Below are 22,193 nucleotides of genomic sequence, written 5' to 3'. Positions count from 1 at the left end.
TTATATAAAATATATTTAATATATAATATATTTATATTATATATATATTATATATATATAATTTGCAGTTCATAAGTGAATCTGTTGAGGAAATAGCCTTGTTATACCTAATTCTATGCACCTGTGCTGTTCTTTTGAATAGATTTTACTTTAAAGGCAAACTCCAGCTATTAACTAGAAGAAAATGTAAAGAAAGATGTTTCTACCTGAGTAGAATCGTGTGGACCAGAAACATTTGAGATCCTCTAAAGTTTGGAAAATTCCTAAGAAGTGGTTCTCCAGGCTCTTTTTTCCTGCAAAGCATTATGATGTGATGGGAAAAGCATAGGGCCAGACAGCATGAATTCAGATCCTACTTATCAGGATACTACTTATCAGGAGCTATCTTCTCTGTATTTTGATTTCTTTATTGTAAGGTGGGACTCACACCACATACTTCTGAGGGGCGTTTTTAACAGCTCATGTAAATTTGCCTAGCACAGTTTCTGATCTATATTATGTGCTGGGTTAAAGTTAATTCTGGTTTACTTACTCTTTTCTTTCTTACTGTTAATATCATATCTGGAAACTAAATGTATTATCAGTGAAGTTTATCATAACCCAGTAGTTTTTAAAGGCTCAAGTAAAAGAACCAGAGAATGACTTGAGCTCTGAGAAGAATAGATGTTGAAATTATGCTGAGAAGATCCCTCTAAGCATTTTATGATCATCAAGGCTATGCAAGTTAAGTCAATATTTTTATACAGATAAAGGCCAAGAGGACATTTGAGATAGTAGTCTTTTCTGCCTGCTAAATCAAGAAAAAAAAGCATCACTTGTGTTCTCTCCTTACCATTTTCTAATGTCCCTTTAAACTAAAAGAGGGCATTTTACCTAAGCCAGCAAATGCTGCTGTAATGAACTGATGTGAAGAAATGAGAAATAAAATGGGGTGAGCAGAAATTATATTGTGAATGACATTGGAAACTGAAGATCCCAAATATGGTAGATTTCTTATGCCAAGTGCTTAAGGATAATCCTCAAGTCAAAATACCAAGCAGCTATTATATGTTAAATTGTAAGAATATACTGCTGAGCTAGAAAGGCATGGTCCTTGTCTTAATTGAGCTTTAACAGCAGAAAAGCAATAAATGTATAAATGAATATAGAACTCTAAGGGATTTTCCAGATGTTTTAGTCAAAATAAATGGATTATTACCTGAGGCTTGGAAATCTTACATGGTAATATTTATTTAGTGAGACTTTGCCTTTACTGCAGAGTAGAAGCAATCTTCACTTTAGAAATAAATTCTAAAAGTTTACCTGTAATTTTCATATTTGAAATTTAGGTTACGTTTTATAGAAACTATGTGATAAATTGATTAGGTGGCCAGGTTAGTCCACATGTGCCTATGTAATCAACTGTATACCGGAAGTATAATACTAATGTAACTAAGTACATTAGTACATTCAGTGCATCTCCCCCAAGGTATTTATTGATTTATTACTACTGAGATTTTAATATATATCCACAAATTATTTGATACTCATACTTCTAGAAAACTTAATTCCCTTACCCTTGAGTGTGGGCTGCACTTATCATGAGAATAGAGTACAGAAGGTGACCTTAGAGTGGATAAAACCAACAGATATACTTTAACCAAGTGACCAAAGTTAATACCAGCAGTAGTAAGTCATTGATAACTTGTATCCCCTGATACAATGCAGTGAGCAGGGCATTTCCCCTCTGTGAGCTCTTCTCCAAAACCCAGAACCCCAGTCCAAAACCCAGAACCCCAGTCTAATCATGAGTAAACATCAAACAAATTTCAGGACAGTCTACCAAAAATATCTGACTAATATAGTACTCTTCAAACTGTCGGTCAGGGAAGACAAAGAAGGACCAAGAAACGGTTACGTACTGGGGAATACTAAGGAAACAACTGAATGCAAGGGGACATGCAAGATTCAAAAGCAACAAAAGGACATCAGTGGAAAAACTTGTGAAATCTGAATAGCCTGTTGTTTAGTTTATAGTATTGATGTTACTTTCTTAGTTTTGATAAATGTACCATAGTTATATGAGGTAACGGTGTTGAAAATTGGGCGAAGGATATAAGAGAACTTTGTACCATCTTGGAACTCTTCTGTAAATCTAAAATTATTCAAAATTAAAAAGTTTTCTTTTAAATTAAACATTTTTGAGTATACTATGTTTAGTTTTAGACCTTGGTCCTCTTAAACTCAAATACCGATAAAACAACTATAAGACTAAGGGATGTTACGAACCTTTGTATTACATGATGACGGTTCTGAATGTAGTTGTATTCCTTTTCTATACCTCAGTCTCTTCCTTATTTGAATTTACATGATAAAAAGAACCATGAGTGTTTCTTACAGGTAAGTAATTGAAATGCTATTTAAAATGGAAATTTTTTGTGTTTTAAAAATTCTGTGTGGTAGGGTAGTCTTTCATACTTGAGCTTTAAAACTTTGTTATAAGGAATATGTTGTTATAGCCTTTATGACTATATACTGAATGAAAAAGAATTCTAACTCTAGGTCAAAAAGGAGTTGTTATTTTTAACTAAATTTTATAGCTTAACTTTTTTTTAGGTTTTTTAAAAAATTAGCATGGGCCGGGCGCGGGGGCTCACGCTTGTAATCCCAGCACTTTGGGAGGCTGAGGTGGGTGGGTCACAAGGTCAGGAGATCAAGACCATCCTGACCAACATGGTGAAACCCTGTCTCTACTAAAAATACAAAAATTAGCTGGGTGTGGTGGCAGGCACCTGTAGTCCCAGCTACTCAGGAGGCTGAGGCAGAAGAATGACTTGAACTCGGGAGACGGAGGTTGCAGTGAACCAAAATTGTGCCACTGCACTCCTGCCTGGGCAACAGAGCGAGACTCTGTCAAATAAATAAATAAATAAATAAATAAATAAATGTCAGATCCCTAATCATCAGAGCTTTTTTATTTACTAGCTTTATACAAATAAAGAATACTTTGCAGTATAGTACTCAGAGATATTGAAATGTCTTTAACCTAAGAGTCGTTGAATTTTAGTCATAGTTAGGTTGACATCAGTGTGGTTATTTCAGATTCTTCTGTGTGACTCTTGCGATAGTGGATACCATACTGCCTGCCTTCGCCCTCCTCTGATGATCATCCCAGATGGAGAATGGTTCTGCCCACCTTGCCAACATGTAAGACCCCACCCACTTGTTTTTCTAGTCTTTGAGTTTGTATTCAAATTAATAACTGTTTAATAGCTACTGAATGAATATTTTTAACCTTCATAGCAATGTGTAAATAGTATTTACCTCTGTTTAGATTTCTACCTTTTATTAATAGCTTTTAGGTTTTCCTTTTTGTTTTTTTTTTTTCCAAAGCAGTTATCAAAAGCCCTCTAAGTTTTGTAAGATTATGAATGATTTTTTTCTTGTATTTGTTAAAAGCACAAAAAGCACCAAGTGTAGATATGTAGAAGGAAGGATATATGTTTCTTCCTATGCATCACTTTGTTTCATCCTCTTTTTTGGTTTCTACCTACTTTGTATTTGTCAGTAGTTTTATAGATGGTGTTATCAGGGTTAGGAGAAACATAGATTCTCTTTCTCTTCTATCTTAGGCAAATTTGTTTTAGAAACTGAAGAATCCGGTTATTTCTGTGCTACTGTGTTTATTGGTTACTTTTCTCTCACAAACCTACTTTCATTTGCCTTTAAAATGATAGATTAGGCCAGACACAGTGGCTCACACCTGTAATCCCAGCACTTTGGGAGGCCGAGGTGGGCAGATTACAAGGTCAAGAGATTGAGGGCCGAGGTGGGCAGATTACAAGGTCAAGAGATTGAGGGCCGAGGTGGGCAGATTACAAGGTCAAGAGATTGAGACCATCCTGGCCAACATGGTGAAACCCCGTCTCTACTAAAAATACAAAAATTATCTGGTCGTGGTGGCACACGCCTTTAGTCCAAGCTACTCGGGAGGCTGAGGCAGGAGAATCGCTTGAACCCGGGAGACAGAGGTTGCAGTGAGCCGAGATCATGCCATTGTACTGCAGCCTGGCAACAGAGCAAGACTCTGTCTCAAAAAAAAAAAAAAAAAAAAACACACCGCCAGGCATGGTGGCACATAGCTATAGTCCCAGCTCCTTGGGAGGCTGAGGCAGGAGGATCACTCAAGGCCATGAGTTTGAGACCAGCCTGGGCAGCATAGCAAGACCCCATCTCTAAAAAATTTAAAAGTAGTAATAATTATTTTTTTTTAAATGATGAAAGTTTGGCCAGGCGTGGTGGCTCATGCCTATAATCCCAGCACTTTGGGAGGCCAAGGCAGGCAGATCACCTGAGGCCAGGAATTCAAGACCAGTCTGACCAACATGACGATATCCCATCTCTACTAAAAGTACAAAAATTAGACAGACGTGATGGCACACGCCTGTAATCTCTGCCACTTAGAAGACTGAGGCACCAGAATCGCTTGAACCCGGGAGACAGAGGTTGCGGTAAGCCAAGATTGTGCCACTGCACACCAGCCTGGGTGACAGAGTGAGATCTGTCTCAAAAAATAAAATAAAATGATGAGCTTTATGCATTTTTCAGTGAAATGGACTTCTGTGGCTTAGCACAGCTTTATTATCAGTTACATTTTTCAGCTCTGTTTTGACTCAGTAACTGTGTAGCATTGTTTGTATGTTTGTTTCCAGTCTCTCTCTTTTTTTTTAAAGGATAGTCAAGTGAAGCCCTGGGAGTGGAGAAAGAACAAAAAAATCTGTAACTGGTTGTGATCAATTAGTTGTAAATACCACAGCACTCACACCAGCCCAGTCTCTTTTTTTAAAAAATAGTTTTTGGCATCATTATGTTTTATCGTACATATAACCTTCTCCCTTTAAAACCTCTTGGGATCTTTTTTAAAAAGTATAATCACTGTTACATACACATGTTGAACCAAATGCTATTTTAAACATTGACTATTGCCAGTAGGATAGGCACAGAATGCGTTTCTTTTGGCAAAGCTATATGTTTCTTTAACGTGTGCTTTATTTCAAAGGTACTGTGCTCATCTTCTGTTCAAAAGATGTGTTTAATTAAACACAAGAAAAGCTTCATTGTTCACTTACTATGTGGTCCCTTACCAGCTCTCAGAGCACACTACCCATGAAGTTAACATGTATGTAATAAATGATTGCTAAAAGTTGTTTAAAATGACTCATCTATTTTGCTTCTTCAGAAACTGCTCTGTGAAAAATTAGAGGAACAGTTGCAGGATTTGGATGTTGCCTTAAAGAAGAAAGAGCGTGCCGAACGAAGGTATTTTTGTATGTGTGTTAATGTTTTGTTTGGGAATATGAGAGCAGAATTGTCTCACTGTATGGATAAATGGATCCATCTAAAACAAGGATTGGCATACTGTGGCCTGTGGGCCAAATCCAGCCTCCTTTTTGTTTTTGTACTGCCTGCTAAGAATGTTTTTTATGTTTTTAAATGATTGGGGGGAAAAACTAGAATCATATTTCATGACACATGAAAATTATATGATACTCAAATTTTATTGTCTGTGAATAAAGTTTTATTGAATGCAACCTTGCTCATTTGTTTATATATTGTCTGTGGCTACTTTTGCCCTGTGACAGCAGCATTGAGTAGTTGCAACAGAGACCTTATGACCTGCCAAGCTTGCGTGCTTATTATCTTTCCTTTTACAGGAAATGTTTGCCAACTTTCTATCTGAAGTATTTATCAGAACTAGCTGGGCATGGTGGCTCCCGCCTGTAATCCCAGCACTTTGAGAGGCCGAGGCAGGCAGATCACCTGAGGTCAGCCTGGCCAACATGGTGAAACCCTGTCCCTACTAAAAAAAATCAGCTGGGCGTGGTGGCGCACACCTGTAGTCCCCACTACTTGGAGGCTGAGGCAGGAGAATCGTTGCAGTGAGCCAAGATCACGCCACTGCATTGCAGCCTGGGCAAGAGTGAGACTCCGTCTCAAAATAAATAAGTAAAGTATTTGTCAGAACCTTCTCTGAATAAATATTGGCCCAAGTATTGTGGAGGGTATGTTCATAACTAAGTATTGTAGAGAATACAAGAAAACTATAAGAACTGGTCTATAATTTAGTTATCCCTGTCATCTCCTTGGGTGGGCAGCTAACATTGGTGAAATAAAGAGTATTAAATGCTGAATTGTGTCCTACTGACTGTAAGAGATGCCCCTCTTTTCAATATAGCATTGCAGTGGTGGTCTAAAGCAGTTGGAGAAGGCTTTTTTTTTTTTTTTTTTTTTTTTGAGATGGAGTCTCGCTCTGTCGCCCAGACTGGAGTGCAGTGGCACAATCTCGGCTCACGGCAAACTCCGTCTCCCGGGTTCAAGTGATTTTTTTGCCTCAGCCTCCTGAATAGCTGGGACTACAGGCGCCCGCCACCACGCCTGGCTAATTTTTGTATTTTTAGTAGAGAAGGGGTTTCACCATACTGGCCAGGCTAGTCTCAAACTGCTGACCTTGTGATTCACCCACCTCAGCCTTCCAAAGAACTGGGATTACAGGCGTGAGCCACTGTGCCCAGCCTGGAGAAGGGTTCTTAGATGAAGTTCTTAAGACTGAACTTGAGCCTAATCTTTAAAAGGGGATTCATAATCAGGACAGTAGTTCATATTTATTTATACCTTCTTTAATTAATCTATTTCTGAACATTCGTTTTCACCTACTGGGTACCAAACTGAAGAGGAAAGATCAAAAACAAAGCTCTTGTTTACATGGAACTCACCTTCTATTAGAGAATACAGACATATGAACCAATAATATAGTACAGACTTATGAACCAATGATACTATAAAATGGAAAAGTGGAGGTATATTAAAAGCAATACAGGAACATGGTGGAGGAGCATTTTAGTTCTCATAGGATTTGGGGTTCTCAAGAGAGGCCTTGTAAGATAAATTGAGGTTATACCGATGAACATATTTCAGACAAAGAGCACAAACATGAGCAAAGGCAAAGTTTAAAAGTGACAGTAGAGGAATGGTAGGAGATAGATTTATGTAACAGCTGAGTAAGGCCAAATTGCGAATAGCTTTCCAGGTTCGGGAATTTGACTTATTCTCTATAGAAAGTGGGGTGGCCATCAAAGGAGACATATGTAAGTATATGTTTATTTCAGAAAAAAATGCTCTGGTAACAGAAGAATCAATTAGAATTGGGACTGTTGGAATAGCAAACCTGAGAGTCTGTAAGGCCTGAATTAGGGCAGGCATTGTGATAATAAGGTGGAGGTGTTGGGGAGAATTTTCAGAGGATTAATCTGTGGTAGGACTTGATGCCCGTTTATACACTAGTATGATTGAGGAAATCTAAGCTTTATCTCCTGATTTTACCTTCATTTGCTACTTCTTTACCTTATATCCCCTGACTCATAGTCTCCCCCTCCAAATTTAGCTTGCCTTAAGGCAATCAGCTTGTCCCATAATCCTCTCACTTTACCTTGTGCAAAGGTGAACCTTAAAAATGGATTCAGCCTCCAGAACCTAAAGGTTTTGTTTTTTTTACTACCCAGTTTGAGTACTCTGGCTCGTAATGGATGCTACTTAGTTTAAAGGCAAGTTAATCTCTCAAATTGACTAGGACATAAAAGTACTTTGAATTGAGAAATGCTAGGTTCTTTCTTTCTTTCATTTTTTTGAACACAGGGTCTCACTATGTTGCCCAGGCTGGTCTTGGAACTCCCGGGCTCAAGGGATCTTCCTGCCCCAACCTCCCAAGTAGGAGGGACTACAGGTGCCCATCACCACACCCAGCTAAACCCTGGGTTATTTCCATAAACTGCTTGTGTTTCAGATATTTGGAATATCTTCCAAGAGCATTTTAAAAAATAAAGAATGATCCTGTATGAAGTTACTAGGACTATTTTGATGTGCTATTTCTCTTGTTTTTATTTTTGACACTGCAAAAGATGTAACTAAAGGTATTTAAATTAAATCACGAATAAAAACTAGATTTTTCCTTTGCCTCCATCTTGCTCAAATCTGCTTATCCTTTTCAGAAATTAGTGGTTTTCCCATGTCCTGAAGCTGATTTGTCTCAGAAATGTAGATAGCTAATAGGCTTATCCACTAAGGAAGAGAATTTTGTTTTGTTTTGTTTTGTTTAGTTTTGTTTAGTTTTGAGTCGGAGTCTTGCTCTGTCACCCAGGCTGGAATTCAGGTGCAGTGGTGGGGTCTCAGCTCACTGCAACCTCTGCCTCCCGGGTTCAAGCGATTCTCCTGCCTCAGCCTCTTGAGTAGCTGGGATTACAGGCACGCGCCACAATGCCCAGCTAATTTTTGTATTTTTAGTAGAGATGGCGATTTCACCATGTTGGCCAGGCTGGTCCTGAACTCCTGACCTCAAGTAATCCACCTGCCTTGGCCTACCAAAGTGCTGGGATTACAGTCATGAGCCACTACTCCCAGCCGAGAATGTATTCTTTCTAAAAGCCAAGAATGTAAACCACTAAGAATTTCTTACCTGCTTATTCTTTGAAGCCCTTTGATGCTTATACCATTTATATGTGTAAAAGCCTGGTGAAAAAATTTTGACAACAGCCTCATATACTATAGGATATGCCACTGCAATTATGAAATATTTTGATTTTTAGAAATTTGTGTTTTAAAGTATGCCACAATATTTGTTTATATTACTGTCTCCAATTTACTAGTTCCTTTACTTTCTCTCCTACTCTAGGTAATCCTCTTTATTTAAATGTCATCCTTTTTATTTTTTGGAGACAGAGTCTCGCTTTGTCACCCAGGCTAGAGTGCAGTGGCACTATCACTGCAACCTCTGCCTCCCATCTTTAAGCGATCCTCCCACCTCAGCCTCCTGAGTAGCTTGGACCACAGGCACACAACACCACACCCGGCTAATTTTTGTATTTTTTAGTACAGATGGGGTTTTGCCACGTTGGCCAGGTTGGTCTCAAACGCCTAGCCTCAAGTGATCTACCTACCTTGGCCTCCCAAAATTATGGTTTTACAGGCGTGAGCTACCACACCCGGCTTCAAATGTCATCCTTTAAGAGGACATCTGTAATTATGACTTTATATCATATAGTAAGTTCTCAGATTGTGTATAGAAAAGAGAGGAAAGTTACTGTTACAGGAAGACCAGTCTGGCACAGAGCCAGTTAACGGATTGTTGTTGGTGTTTGCTGATTCTCCCTAATAATCTGGTTAACAAAGCTTTTGTTGTATATAGTTCCTAGAATACAAGTATGTGTGTGTGTGCATGTATACACACACATATATATGAATCTTAGGAGCTCTAAACAGCAAAATATGTGTTTCTAAAATAAATATTAGCTGTAAATTCTAGCCATCGTCATTCAGTTTTTTAAAGTAAGCACTTATATTCACTTTTAAAAAAATCTGTGAAATAACCTATTTAGCTTTCATCCTAGCAGCTTAGAGGCATGCTTACTCCCTATGTCATAATACAAGAGCATTTTACTCCCTATTTACTCCCTAAGCAACCCTTGTTTATGCATTCATTCAACGTTTAAGCAACATGTATTGGGTACCTGCTTTATGCCAATGAGTGTAATCAAATGAGGAAGTATATAATGTGGTCTTTACCGTAGAGGTCTCTACAGTCTTGTGGAAAAGAAGGATGGATATACATTTCAGTGAGTATTTAGTGGCTAGCCAGCAACTATCTACAGACCTGATGGTGTGATGCTCTGTGAAATCTGATGTTTTAGAAGTCCACTGAATGATTTTTAAACATACCAGTTTTAATAGCATCACAACCTGTCTCTAAAAAGACCATGAATATTCTTGTTACCAGGGCACTAAAGGCTGCGCTCTAAAAGACCTAGCCAGCTGGATACATTAATATCCTTATATAAGGAACATTACAAGCAGCAAGAGACAGAATGGTTACTATTTCAGTTCAGTTCAATTTAACATACAGAGGCATGTCAGAGCTCAGCTGTTCTTGAATTGGATTAACTTTGAGAGAACCAGGGAAAATACCTGCTTTTTTTTTTTTTTTTTTTTTTTTGAGACAGGGTCTCACTCTTGATGCCCAGGCTGGAGTGCAGTGGCATGATCAAAGCTCACTGCAACCTCCGACTCCTGAGTTCAAGTAATCTTCCCATCTCAGCCTTCTGAGTAGCTGGGACAATAGGTGTGTGCCACCATACCTGGCCAATTTTTATTTTTTCAATTTTTATAGAAACAGGAGTCTCACTGTGTTGCCCAGCTGGTCTTGAATTCTTAGCGTCGGGGGACCTCCTGCTTTGAATTACAGGCGTGAGCCACCACACCCAGCCATCCTGCTGTTTTTTTAATATGTAATTTAATTAAAATCAACAAAGGTTTGTTTTTTGGAAATGAAACTATGGAGATGTCATTGGCTCAAGTCTGTATTTCCTGGCTCTAGTTATCTTCATTTGTGGCCTTCTAGAGCACAGAGCTATATGTCTGCATTGCTTTTTTTTCTTTCAACAGCGAGGAATGAATGGTCTCAGTGTCATTCACTGGGACCTTGATAAGATTTTGTTTACATAATTTTTATAGCAATATTTATTACCATGAGATTATAATTGTTTATACATACACCCAAAATATTACTAAAAACTTTCTCCAGCATAACAAAGATCTAATTTGTCTAATCAAAGGTGGCTTTCCATCTAATCTCATCAACTTGTCACAGCATGACTCTTGATGAAGTTGCTTGTCTTATTTCAGTTATAGGTTTTATTTCACCAATGTAAGTCATTTCTGAAAGATATTGTTATCTTAACCCTAGGAAATGTTGAGCTCCCCACACATACTAATACTATATTAAAGTTTTATACTTAATAGCTAACATGGGCCAGGAGCAGTGGTCACACCTATAATCCCAGCACTTTGAGAGGCCAAGGTGGGTGGATCGCTTGAGGCCAAGAATTTGAGACCAGCCTGGCCAACATGGCAAAACCCCATCTCTACTAAAAATACAAAAATTAGCTGGTTGTGGTGGCTCTCACCTGTAATCCCAGCTACTTGCAAGGCTGAGGCAGGAGAATCACTTGAACCTGGGAAGTAGAGGTTGCAGTGAGCTAAGATTGCACCACTGCACTCCACCCTGGGCAAGAGAGTGAGACCTTGTCTATAAATAAATAAATAAATAAATAATAGCTAACATTTCTGTGACTTACCCTCTGCTGTTAACATGAAATTGTAATTTTAACATTATGTGTATTCTTGATGTTTACATAACAATTTTATTTTCAGCAAATCTCATGTATTTTGTTTGTTTTTCGCCTAAAGAAAAGAACGCTTGGTGTATGTTGGTATCAGTATTGAAAACATCATTCCTCCACAAGTAAGTTTCTGATTTGTAATGTTTTTAAATGGGAGATTGTCATAATTGCTGTAAAATTTTACCCACCTTATGTAATGTTAGTGGTTTTATTTATTTATTTATTTATTTATTTATTTATTTATTTATTTTGAGATGGAGTTTCGTTCTTGTCGCCCAGACTGGAGTGCAGTGGTGCAATCTCAGCTCACTGCAGTGTCTGCCTCCTGGGTTCAAGCAATTCTCCTGCCTCAGCCTCCTGAGTAGCTGGGATTACAGATGCCCGCCACCATACCGGCTAATTTTTGTGTTTTTAGTAGAGACGGGGTTTCACCATGTTGGCCAGGATGGTCTCGAACTCCTGACCTCAGGTGATCCACCTGTCTCGGTCTCCCAAAGTGCTGGGATTATAGGTGTGAGCCACGGCGCCTGGACAGTGGTTTTAAATCTATGATATGCCAGTATTAAAAATGGAAATTTAAGACCTTCAAGAAATCACCCATAATCCCTCATGATTGAAATTTTATGTATGCAGGTAACTCCAAAATGTGATATCACATCTAAACTAAACTTACAGCTTTTACCTGTGGAGTATGTTTTCTGTTTTTACCCTGAACTTTATAATGTGTTGTTAGCTTGTTTTGCATGCTGTTTACGTAAAATGACTAAAGAAGAGTTTGGGGAGATTTGATTTTTAATTTTTATTTTGGAGATTGTTGAAAGCTTCAGTTTGTATTTTTCAACACAGTTTGGGTTTTTTGAAGGATTACCTTTGTTTTGCATTTATTAGTCTAATTTATAACTAAGGTGGCTATATCATGAGTAAAAGTGCATAAAATGTGGTTTTGAAATTTACATAATTTGTAATTTTTGCAATTTGTAAAAATGTGTATAATTAATTTCATTCCGGCTTAATTAAATCACAAGCTTAAATGGCCTGTCAAGTTATTTCCTTGAGTAGCAACCCATTTCTTCTAAATCTTTCATTCATGCAGCATACCTGTTGAACATCTTCTGTTGCAAATGAAATTATTTATCAATGGAAAAACTTCATCATGACTGTTTTAAAACAAGTACTGGTTATAAACTCACAAAAGCATAATAATTTTAATACAGAAGGATTTCATCCTTTAATCACCAGCATTCTTTTTAATCTGTATACTCAGTGTTGCCATGTTTATCCACTTTTGGAGGGGATCATCTCAAACTTTTTCAAACCTTTCACATGTGCTACCTAAATGGAGATTACAAAACTGTTTATCCCAAGGAACTTTGTTCTGCATAAGGAATAACCTCAATGCTTATTATCATATTTTTTAAGGAGCCAGACTTTTCTGAAGATCAAGAAGAAAAGAAAAAAGATTCAAAAAAATCCAAAGCAAACTTGCTTGAAAGGAGGTCAACAAGAACAAGGAAATGTATAAGCTACAGGTATGAAGTGTATGGAAATGTCTACAGTGAAAGAGGATTTATTTTGCAAGTACACAGCCTGATCCAGAAGTATAGACTTTTCCTGTCATGCTGATTATTAGCAGTTGTATATATATATTTCTTGCCTTCCGTCTTTAGTCGTAGAATTTTTTTTCTTTTTTTTTTTTTTTGAGACTGAGTCTCGCTCTTGTTGGCCAGGCTGGTCTCAAATGCCTGACCTCAGGTAATTTGCCCTCCTCAGCCTCCCAAAGTGCTGGGATTACAGCCATGAGCCACCACGCCCGGCCTAGTCATAGAATTTTAGAGCAGAGTGATCTTTTCCAAATGTAAATCTGTTCATGTCATCCTCTTTTGCTTTAACATACTTTATCAGATTTCCATAGCTCTTGGGATAAGGATTGTTTTGTTTTGTTTTTTTCCGAGGTGGAGTGTTGCTCTGTCACAGGCTAGAGTGCAGTGGCGCCATCTCGGCTCACTGCAGCCTCCACCTCTCGGGTTCAAGCGATTCTCATGCCTCAGCCTCCCAAGTAGCTGGGACTACAGGTGCCCGCCACCACGCCCAGCTAATTTTTGTATTTTTAGTAGAGACGGGGTTTCACCATGTTGGCCAGGATAGTCTCAACCTCTTGACCTGGTGATCCGCCCACTTCAGCCTTCTGAAGTGCTGGGATTACAGGCACGAGCCACCACACCCGGCCAAGCATTGATACTTTTAACAAGGCCAGTAAGGCACTGCATAGTCTCATCTCTACTTCCCTCTCCAACTCTACCTTATCACATTCTCCCTTACACTCTCTGCATTTGCTACGTCGCCTTTTAGTCCCTTTGCACATGCTGTGTACCTGCAATTTCCTTTTCAGTTTTAGCTTGTTAACCTCCTCTAGATCAAATCCCCCCATTATATGCCTTCATAGCAACCAGTTCTTTTCCCTGAAAGCACTTATAATTGTAATGAGTGTGGTTGTGGTGATTTATTAACATTTTTCTTCATCACTAGATTATTAGCATGAAGGTAAGGACCATGTCTGTTTTACATGGACTTGTGTCCCCTATACCTAGCATAGTGCTGACAGATAGTTAATGCTCCATAAGTACTTAGTGAAAGAATCAGTAAATATTACCTGGTTTACCTTTTAACACCAAAGATACCAGAGAGATTTTTCCATGGTCACTGTTAGTAGCTATTCCTAGAAACCTTATCTTCTAAAACCCTATCTTCCAGTCTAGTGTTCTTTCCACTAAATCATGCTGTCTCATTCAAATAATAAATAAATTATATTTTAGTTATTTTAGATCATTTTTTGGCCTACAGCTTCTGAAATCTGCTGGGATAACACCAAAGCAGTTTTTTAACTTGAATAACTGGAAAAGGAAAACAGTGGATTTTATGAAACTCTTAACTTTGAACTTGCTTCTTATTTATAAACTTGCATCAGTAATCATGGAGGAATTTGCTTCTATTGTTAGTGTTAAAACTTTATAAAAATATGGTAGAATCAGTAAGGGTAAAATCCCATATATATAGGAATAGTGCCCATCCTAGTCTTTAAAAAAATACTTCAAAAAATAAGTTTTCTTCTTATGTATTGACTTCTTTGTATGTATGAAGTCAAAGCTGACAGATGGAAAGTGCAAATGTGAAGTCAGTTCTGCTGCAACATAACATGTATTTTTAAAAATCACCATGCTGTACAAAATTATACAGGAAAAACCATAGAGATTGTGGAAAATATGGGGTTAGAGACATACGTTAAAAACTTCATTAGCGATGCATTAAAAAAGATAGGAATTTACTAAAAATGGGAGTGCCATTTGACATATATTAAATAAGTAAGAAATACATAAATACTGCATTAACTATGGCATTTTATACTGAAAAAAGACCTGAAGCTTGTCTGTGGAAGCAGAGAATTGCAGTTTGTAAATTATGGTGTGGTGGCAGAAGGAGGTTTATCTGAAATCAGAAAAGTATAACATCAGATGCAAAAGGCTATAGTTTTATTATAACACATAGTGAAGTGATACTACTGGTAGATGTCTTAGGTATGTGTGTTTTGTAGATTCCTGTGCAACTCATTTCAGCTAGGTGCAGTTTTCTGCATTCATCTAGTGTTTCTCACAAATGAAATTGCACATAAATTGGCTGGGCATGGTGGCTTACACTTGAAATCCCAGTACTTTGGGAGACTGAAGCAGGAGGATCGTTTCAGCCCAAAAGTTCAAGAGCATCCTGGGCATCGTAGAGAGACTCTGTAAGAGAGAGGGTGGCAGGGAGGAGGGAAGGAAAGGAAAGTAAGGAAGGAGGGAAGGAAGGAAATTGCACATAAGCATGTATGAATGAAATATATATCATGTTTGAGTTGTTTTGTAATATGTCAGTCATTTTGTAACTAGGTAGAGTATAAATAAATGCATTACACAACACATTTTATATGAAAAAACATAGTTTACCCTAAATTCCTATTTTAGTCATATATGATTTTAGAGCTTAAAGGGATAATCTGTGTAATCCACCATCACAGATGAGACAACCAAGACCAAGGGAATATAGATACATGGAGTGTTGTATTCAGAAATCTTTTATCTGAAGCTCTGCATCTGGGATATAAATCAAGGCTGTTTAGTTGCATTAAAAATGACTTAGATTATCATTAAGGCAAGAGTGGGATGTTTCATTCTTTGTGAAATAGTTTCAGATGCCTGAAGTTTCTGATGGTCTTTGATTTTAGCAAACAAATTTCTCAGTAAGAAAGTAGTTACTCAAAGAAATAGGTTATTATGCCACCTTACAGCTGCACCCTGTCCTCAGAACAAATGCTGTTTTCGGTTAACTTTGCATCTGGCATCTGGCTTTATATGTATCTGCTATTCTACCCTAGTGAATGGATGTGCTGAGTTTTACTTTCTCAGAACTTAAGAAAAATCCACACTACAGCTACAAGAATGTTTCTCATAATATTGCAATTGTGAAAAATTGGAAATAAACTGTTTTAACTAAATATGATACATCTGTAAGGTGAGATACTATGCAGCCAATAAAAATTATATTGTAAAAGAAGAGCTCTCCATCTGAAATTTGTGAGTCCTTTGAAATTATGTATTCTAACTCAGAAGGCAGGATGTTTAGTTTTTGGAGATGGGGTCTTGTTATGTTGCCTAGACTGGACTCCCAACTCCTGGGCTCAAGCCATCCTACTGCCTCAGCCTCCCAAGTAGTTGGGACTATGGGTGTATACAGCCACTTCCAGCCTCCAGCTTTCAGTCTTTTTTCTTTTTTTGAGACAGGATTTCACTCTCGCAGAGGCTGGAGTGCAGTGGCATGATCACAGCTCACTGCAGCCTCGAACTCCTATGCATGAGCAGTCCTATTGCCTCAGCTTCCCAGAGTGCTAGGACTACAGGCACACATCACCACACCTGGCTAATTTTTTTAATTTTTTATTTTTGTAGATACAGGGTCTCACCATATAGCCCAGACTGGTCTCAACCTCCTGGGCTCAAGTTATACTCCTGCCTCAGCCTCCCAAGAGTGCTGAGCCACTGCACCCAGCCCCAGCTTTTAGTTTTGATGCTGTTGTTAATCCATTGTGTGCCCGTAATCCCACCCTCTTCAATATAATATACTCTGGTGATGGAAATGTTCTATTTCTTTGATGTCTGATATGGTGGCCATAGCCGTATGTGACTATTGAATACTTGAATTATGTCTAGTGAGGAACATAATTTTAAATTTTAATGAATTTAAATATAAATAGCCACACATAGCTAGTAATTACCATTTTTAGCGTAGTTTTAAACAAGTTACTTCATCCTTTTGGCTGAGCCCTGAAGTAAAAGGCATTTTATATGTGAAGAAATCTTAGGAATCCTTTAGTCTTGATCCTTTTCTTTAAGTCAAGGTAAACAGCTTCAAGAAGTACTTTTACCTAGTTCTAAAATTTTAACCATTTGTGTATGAATTTCAGTAATATAATTTTCAATAGCAGTAATAATATAGCCCTATTATTGGGACTTGTTTTCTTTTCCTTTTTTTTTTTTGTGACAGGGTCTTGCTCTGTCCCCCAGGCTGGAGTGCAATGGTGCATTCTCGGCTTACTGCATCCTCTGCCTCTTGGGCTCAAGCAGTCCTCGTCCGGCCCCCCAAGTAGCTGCAACTACAGGCACGCACCACACACCCAGCTAATTTTTTGTATTCTTTATAGAGACAGGGGTTCACCATGTTGCCCAAGCTGGTCTTCAACTCCTGGGCTCAAGTGATCTGCCTGCCTTGGCCTCCCAAAGTGCTGAGATTACAGATGTAAGCCACTGTGCCCAGACATATTATTAGGACTTAATAGTATTTATGGAACTGTAATTTTGTTTTACTTACTTTGCCATGTGATTTGTATAATTAGGAGTTGGCAAATTATGGCCTGTGGGCCAAATTCAGCTCACTTCTAGTTTTTGTACAATGTGACCTCAAAGTGGTTTTTATAAATGCTTGAAGAAAAGGATCAAAAGAAAAATGATATCCTGTGAAAATTATATGGAAATTACCTATAATTCAAATTTTAATGCTCATAAAGTTTTATTGAAACACATCTGTATCATTTACTTACATGTTGTCCATAGCTGCTTTGCACTACAATAGCAGAGTTGAGTAGTTGCAACAGAGACTGCATTGTCTGAAAAGCCTAAAATATTTACCATCTGGCCCTTGATAAAAATTTTTGCTGACATTGCCTGAGTCCAATTTGGCTGCTATCACAAAGTAACCATAAACTGGATAGCCTATAATCAACAGAAATTCCCACGATTCTAGAAACTAGGAAGTCCAAGGTCAAGGTACTGGCAAGTATGGTGTCTGGTGAGGGCCTGCTTTCTGGTTCATAGATGGCGCCTTCTAGGGTGTTCTTAATCACAGAAGGGATGAGGGGACTTTTTCAGGGTAGACCCAATGCCTAGTGAAGGCCTGCTCCTTCATAGATGGCCATCTTCTCACTGTAACCCCATATGGTGGAAGAAACAAAGGGTCTCTCTCTGGCTTCTTTTATATGGGCACTAATCTTATACATGAGGGCTCTGCCAAAGACCCCACCTCTTAATACCATCACCTCGAGATTTAATATTTCAACATGGGGATTTTGAGGGGACATAAACAATCAGACAGTAACAGACATCTGCTAAAGGTAATCTTTAAAAATAAAAGGCCCGCTGGGTGCGGTGGCTCACACCTGTAATCCCAGCACTTTGGGAGACTGAGGCGGGCAGATCCCGAGGTCAAGAGATCGAGACCATTCTGGCCAACATGGTGAAACCCCGTCTCTACTAAAAGTACAAAAACTAGCTGGGTTTGGTGGCGCGCGTCTGTAGTCCCAGCTACTCGGGAGGCTGAGGCTGAAGAATCCCTTGAACCCGGGAGGCAGAGGTTGCAGTGAGCCGAGATGGCGCCACTGCACTCCAGCCTGGCGACAAAGGGAGACTCCATCTCAAAAATAAATAAATAAAAATAATTTAAAAAAAAAAAAAAAAAAGCCAGGACAGGCTATAATGTGATCATTGTGTATATTTTAGATTTGATGAGTTTGATGAAGCAATTGATGAAGCTATTGAAGATGATATCAAAGAAGCCGATGGAGGAGGTATGTGTTTGTCATTCTGTCTTCTTCATAGAACTCTGCCAAGAAGTTCATTCAGGTGCCCAAATTAGGGCAGTGAGCATATATTTTTATTCTCTCTCCCATTGTGTATCATGATTAGTACTGATGTTAGTTGTCTCAGATTTAGAGTAATTTGTGGACACAATGTCAGTGTATAGACTCAGATCTTACTAATTACTTTTAAAGCAGTTTTGTTTTGCAAGCTGATATAAAACATTGATGTTCCTGCATAGGTTAAAAAATTTACTTCTGATTTCATATAGAAAACTGAGGAAACTTTTCAGTTGTCTTTGAGACTACAAAGTCTCAAAAATCATGGATAATCAGAACCAAAATAATTTAAACCAAAATTTTTTAAGTTAACCTATTAAAAATTGGTTTCTTAATTTCATAGTCTTTAGTAAGTGACATTAAAATAGAAGAACTTGAAGGTAATTTAATTAAAGCACTATTAACCAATGCTCCAATATGGAACATTCTGGTTTCTGCTTAGTTATTATGAAAACTCTGGAAAAGATTAATTAGTAGATTGTTTAAGGCTTTTCCAGAGATGTATGTTTTATTTACATCTTTGCTGCTGAATTCTCACTTTTTCTGTCCTGCAAACACTGTTTTTAAAAACTCTATTGGCCTCTTTCTAAAGCCTTGTCCAAAAGACAGCTTTCAAGAAGAGATTCTTGAGTGACTGCTCATAGGTATGAGGTTTCTTTTTTGGGTGATGAAAATGTTCTGGAGTTAGGTAGTGGTGATGGTTGCACAACTTTGTGACTATACTAAAAACGCCTGAATTGTACACTTTAAGAGGGTGAATATTATGGTGTGTGAATTGTATAAAAATTTAAAAAACACGAGGTTCCCTACATAGTAAACTTCTCTTCAGTAGGATAAACGAATGCTAAAACTCTGAGACCTCTGTCAGCTGAAGTCATGAGAAAACTGCATATTTGTAGGAAGAAAATAAAGAAATGAAGAGCTGCTAAGCATAAGGACTGTCTCTAGAAATTAAAGGGAAGCTTTTAATAAACACATATTTTTCTCTACCCGAACTTCCCTCCCCCAAATTCAGGAGTTGGCCGAGGAAAAGATATCTCCACCATCACAGGTCATCGTGGGAAAGACATCTCTACTATTTTGGATGAAGAAAGAAAAGAAAATAAACGACCCCAGAGGGCAGCTGCTGCTCGAAGGAAGAAACGCCGGCGATTAAACGATCTGGACAGTGATAGCAACCTGGATGAAGAAGAGAGCGAGGATGAATTCAAGATTAGTGATGGGTGTGTGGTCTCCTACTAGACCCCAATCCCTAGATACCAGCAGGAACAGGACTGGGCTAGCAGAGAGGCTTGCCCGTGCTGTGATGAGGGTTTTCTTCTTCATGTACATAGACAACCTCTGTTTATTTTCAGGATATTTAAAGCAGATTCAAGAATACTAATTTTGGCCCATTTTTAAAGTTTAGAACAGAAAATAGATTTATGGTTGTTTAACATTCAAAATTGTATTTAAATTTTACTAACTACAATTAAACCTTCATTTGTTGAGAGCTTTCTCTGTACCTCTATGCCACCTTCTGCCAGGTCCGTGAGGGGTCCAGTCCTATGTGAAAAATAAATAAGATATTATCCTCTCATGACTCATAGAAGTTGGACTTGGGACTGGTAATCCAGTATAGAAGATCAAGAAAGACTTCTTTGCAGAGTTGGAATTGAAACAATACTGCAGAGTTTCTCCTTCCAGATTATTAGAAGAGGAAACAAGCATATAAACCACACACACACACACAAAGTCATTCTGCATAACTGCTACTAAAATACAGGGAAAGATAAATTAGGCTACAGAGGAAAGTTGACTTAATCCAAAGAGTAAACCTTAAAGTAGAAGTAAAGCTTGATCTGAAATTTGAAGAATGAGTATTTGGAATCAACAAGTATGAGACTAAAAGCAGGATAAGAAAAAGGTATTCTAAGCATAGAAGTCATATGTCCAAGACGGCAAGCTGCAAAATGTCATAGAATGTTTGGGAAACTCCTGTTGGCTCTGGATAGCAGGAATAAGGGGATGAAGTAGAGAGTGTCCTACTGGAGATGTGGCCAAGTGATAAAAAGAGCCAGATTAGGGAGTGTTTTATTTGTCGTGCATAAGTGTTTTGACTTTATCCTGAAAATTATACAAAACCAGTGAAGGGTTTTAAACACTAAATTAATATGAGATTTACGCTTCAGAAAGATTCATCCTGGCATTCATTTGGAGGATAGATTGAGGGGAAATGAGACTAGATATTAGAGAAACTATTTGTGGAGTTGCTTTTGTAGTTTAGGTGAGTATGAAAAGCTGAAAACAGAAGAGATCAGGTTTGAGAGATTATCTTTTAAGAGGTAGACTCTAGAGAAATTATTAATTTATTAGATATGAGAAATGAAAAGGGGAAAGTTAGGATAAATACCACGTTTCTGGTTGGAGTTACTGGATGAGTGATGGTGCCAAATACCAGGCCAGGGAACAGAAGAGAGAAGTAGATTGGGAAATAATGAATTCACTTTTGAATATGTCGAATTTAACATGGGGGACATCCCAAGAGGTCAAAGCAGTACAGAAATCAACATTAATTCATCTTTACAACCCCTCCTAAGAGGATAGGTGGCAAAACATTTTCCCCATTTTATAAATAGGGCATTTGATACAGTTATCCAGATATGTTGCACTATACTTAATGATTCACTGGGCTCACCAGAATTTGAACTCAGAGCTCTTAAAAATGGGTTCACTCTTCTAAATACCATTGTATTTTTATCTGGTTTCTCTTGGACAGATCTCAAGATGAGTTTGTTGTGTCTGATGAAAACCCAGATGAAAGTGAAGAAGATCCGCCATCTAATGATGACAGTGACACTGACTTTTGTAGCCGTAGACTGAGGCGACACCCCTCTCGGCCAATGAGGCAGAGCAGGCGTTTGCGAAGAAAGACCCCAAAGAAAAAATATTCCGATGATGATGAAGAGGAGGAATCTGAGGAGAATAGTAGAGACTCTGGTAAAAATAATCTGTAGCCATATGGTAGCTCAACAAATTCTTTTTTTTTTTTTTTTTTTTTTTCTTGTTGCTCATGCTGGAGTCCAATTGCGCCATCTCGGCTCACTGCGACCTCTGTGTCCCGGGTTCAAGCGATTCTCCTACCTCAGCCTCCCAAGTAGCTGGGATGACAGGCATGCGCCACCATGCCTGTCTAATTTTGTATTTTTAGTAGAGAGGGAGTTTCTCCATGTCGGCCAGGCTGGTCTCAAACTCCCGACCTCAGGTGATCTGCCCACCTCGGCCTCCCAAAGTGCTGGGATTACAGGCGTGAGCCAGCACGCTGGCCAGCTCAACAAATTCTTATGACTTCTGGAGTTAAGAGTTCTTAAAATTCTGTTCTTAAGACTTATTTCTGACTAAATTTTTCTCATAGAAAGCACATCTGAGAAAATACATACTGATTGATACGTTAACTTCATATCAGATGCCTAGTAGGATTGTGATGACTCCTTGGTTGTCAAATGTTTCCACTCCTAAACCTTCATCTTCATAGGGTTTCTTGGCAATCATTCTCAATAAACTGTGAACATTTCCCTCAGATGCCCAGCTGTTGGAGAGAGAAGAATATAAGTTAACTCTCATTTAGACCACAGTCAGTGTTGAGTAGTTTTTACAGATTAACAGTAGTTGATGTTGTTATAGAGTATGCTTATCCCTATTAAGTGAGTAAATAGAGGCTCAACCGCTAAAAGAAATGCGTGCTTTATGCAATTGGCAAATTGATAGGTGTCATCTTATTGGAGAAG

The 22,193-nt window shown here is 38.2% G+C and overlaps 1 protein-coding gene across 3 annotated transcripts in view; it reads left to right on the top strand.

The window, feature by feature from the left end:
* The window catches only part of RSF1 (remodeling and spacing factor 1), a 154,096-nt gene that overhangs the window by 122,583 nt on the left and 9,320 nt on the right, over nucleotides 1-22,193 (top strand). For all 3 annotated transcript variants that reach the window (XM_009246859.4, XM_002822278.5, XM_054526063.2), the window contains exons 8-14: nucleotides 3,082-3,186; nucleotides 5,219-5,298; nucleotides 11,275-11,329; nucleotides 12,627-12,736; nucleotides 18,290-18,357; nucleotides 19,442-19,649; nucleotides 21,185-21,405. In XM_009246859.4, the coding sequence (XP_009245134.1) occupies nucleotides 3,082-3,186; nucleotides 5,219-5,298; nucleotides 11,275-11,329; nucleotides 12,627-12,736; nucleotides 18,290-18,357; nucleotides 19,442-19,649; nucleotides 21,185-21,405 (847 nt within the window). The remainder of the gene's footprint in view (nucleotides 1-3,081; nucleotides 3,187-5,218; nucleotides 5,299-11,274; nucleotides 11,330-12,626; nucleotides 12,737-18,289; nucleotides 18,358-19,441; nucleotides 19,650-21,184; nucleotides 21,406-22,193) is intronic.

The sequence above is a fragment of the Pongo abelii genome, chromosome 9 (genome assembly GCF_028885655.2).
Source record: "Pongo abelii isolate AG06213 chromosome 9, NHGRI_mPonAbe1-v2.0_pri, whole genome shotgun sequence".
Classification (NCBI taxonomy): domain Eukaryota; kingdom Metazoa; phylum Chordata; class Mammalia; order Primates; family Hominidae; genus Pongo; species Pongo abelii.
This window is presented reverse-complemented; position numbering and strand designations above follow the sequence as displayed.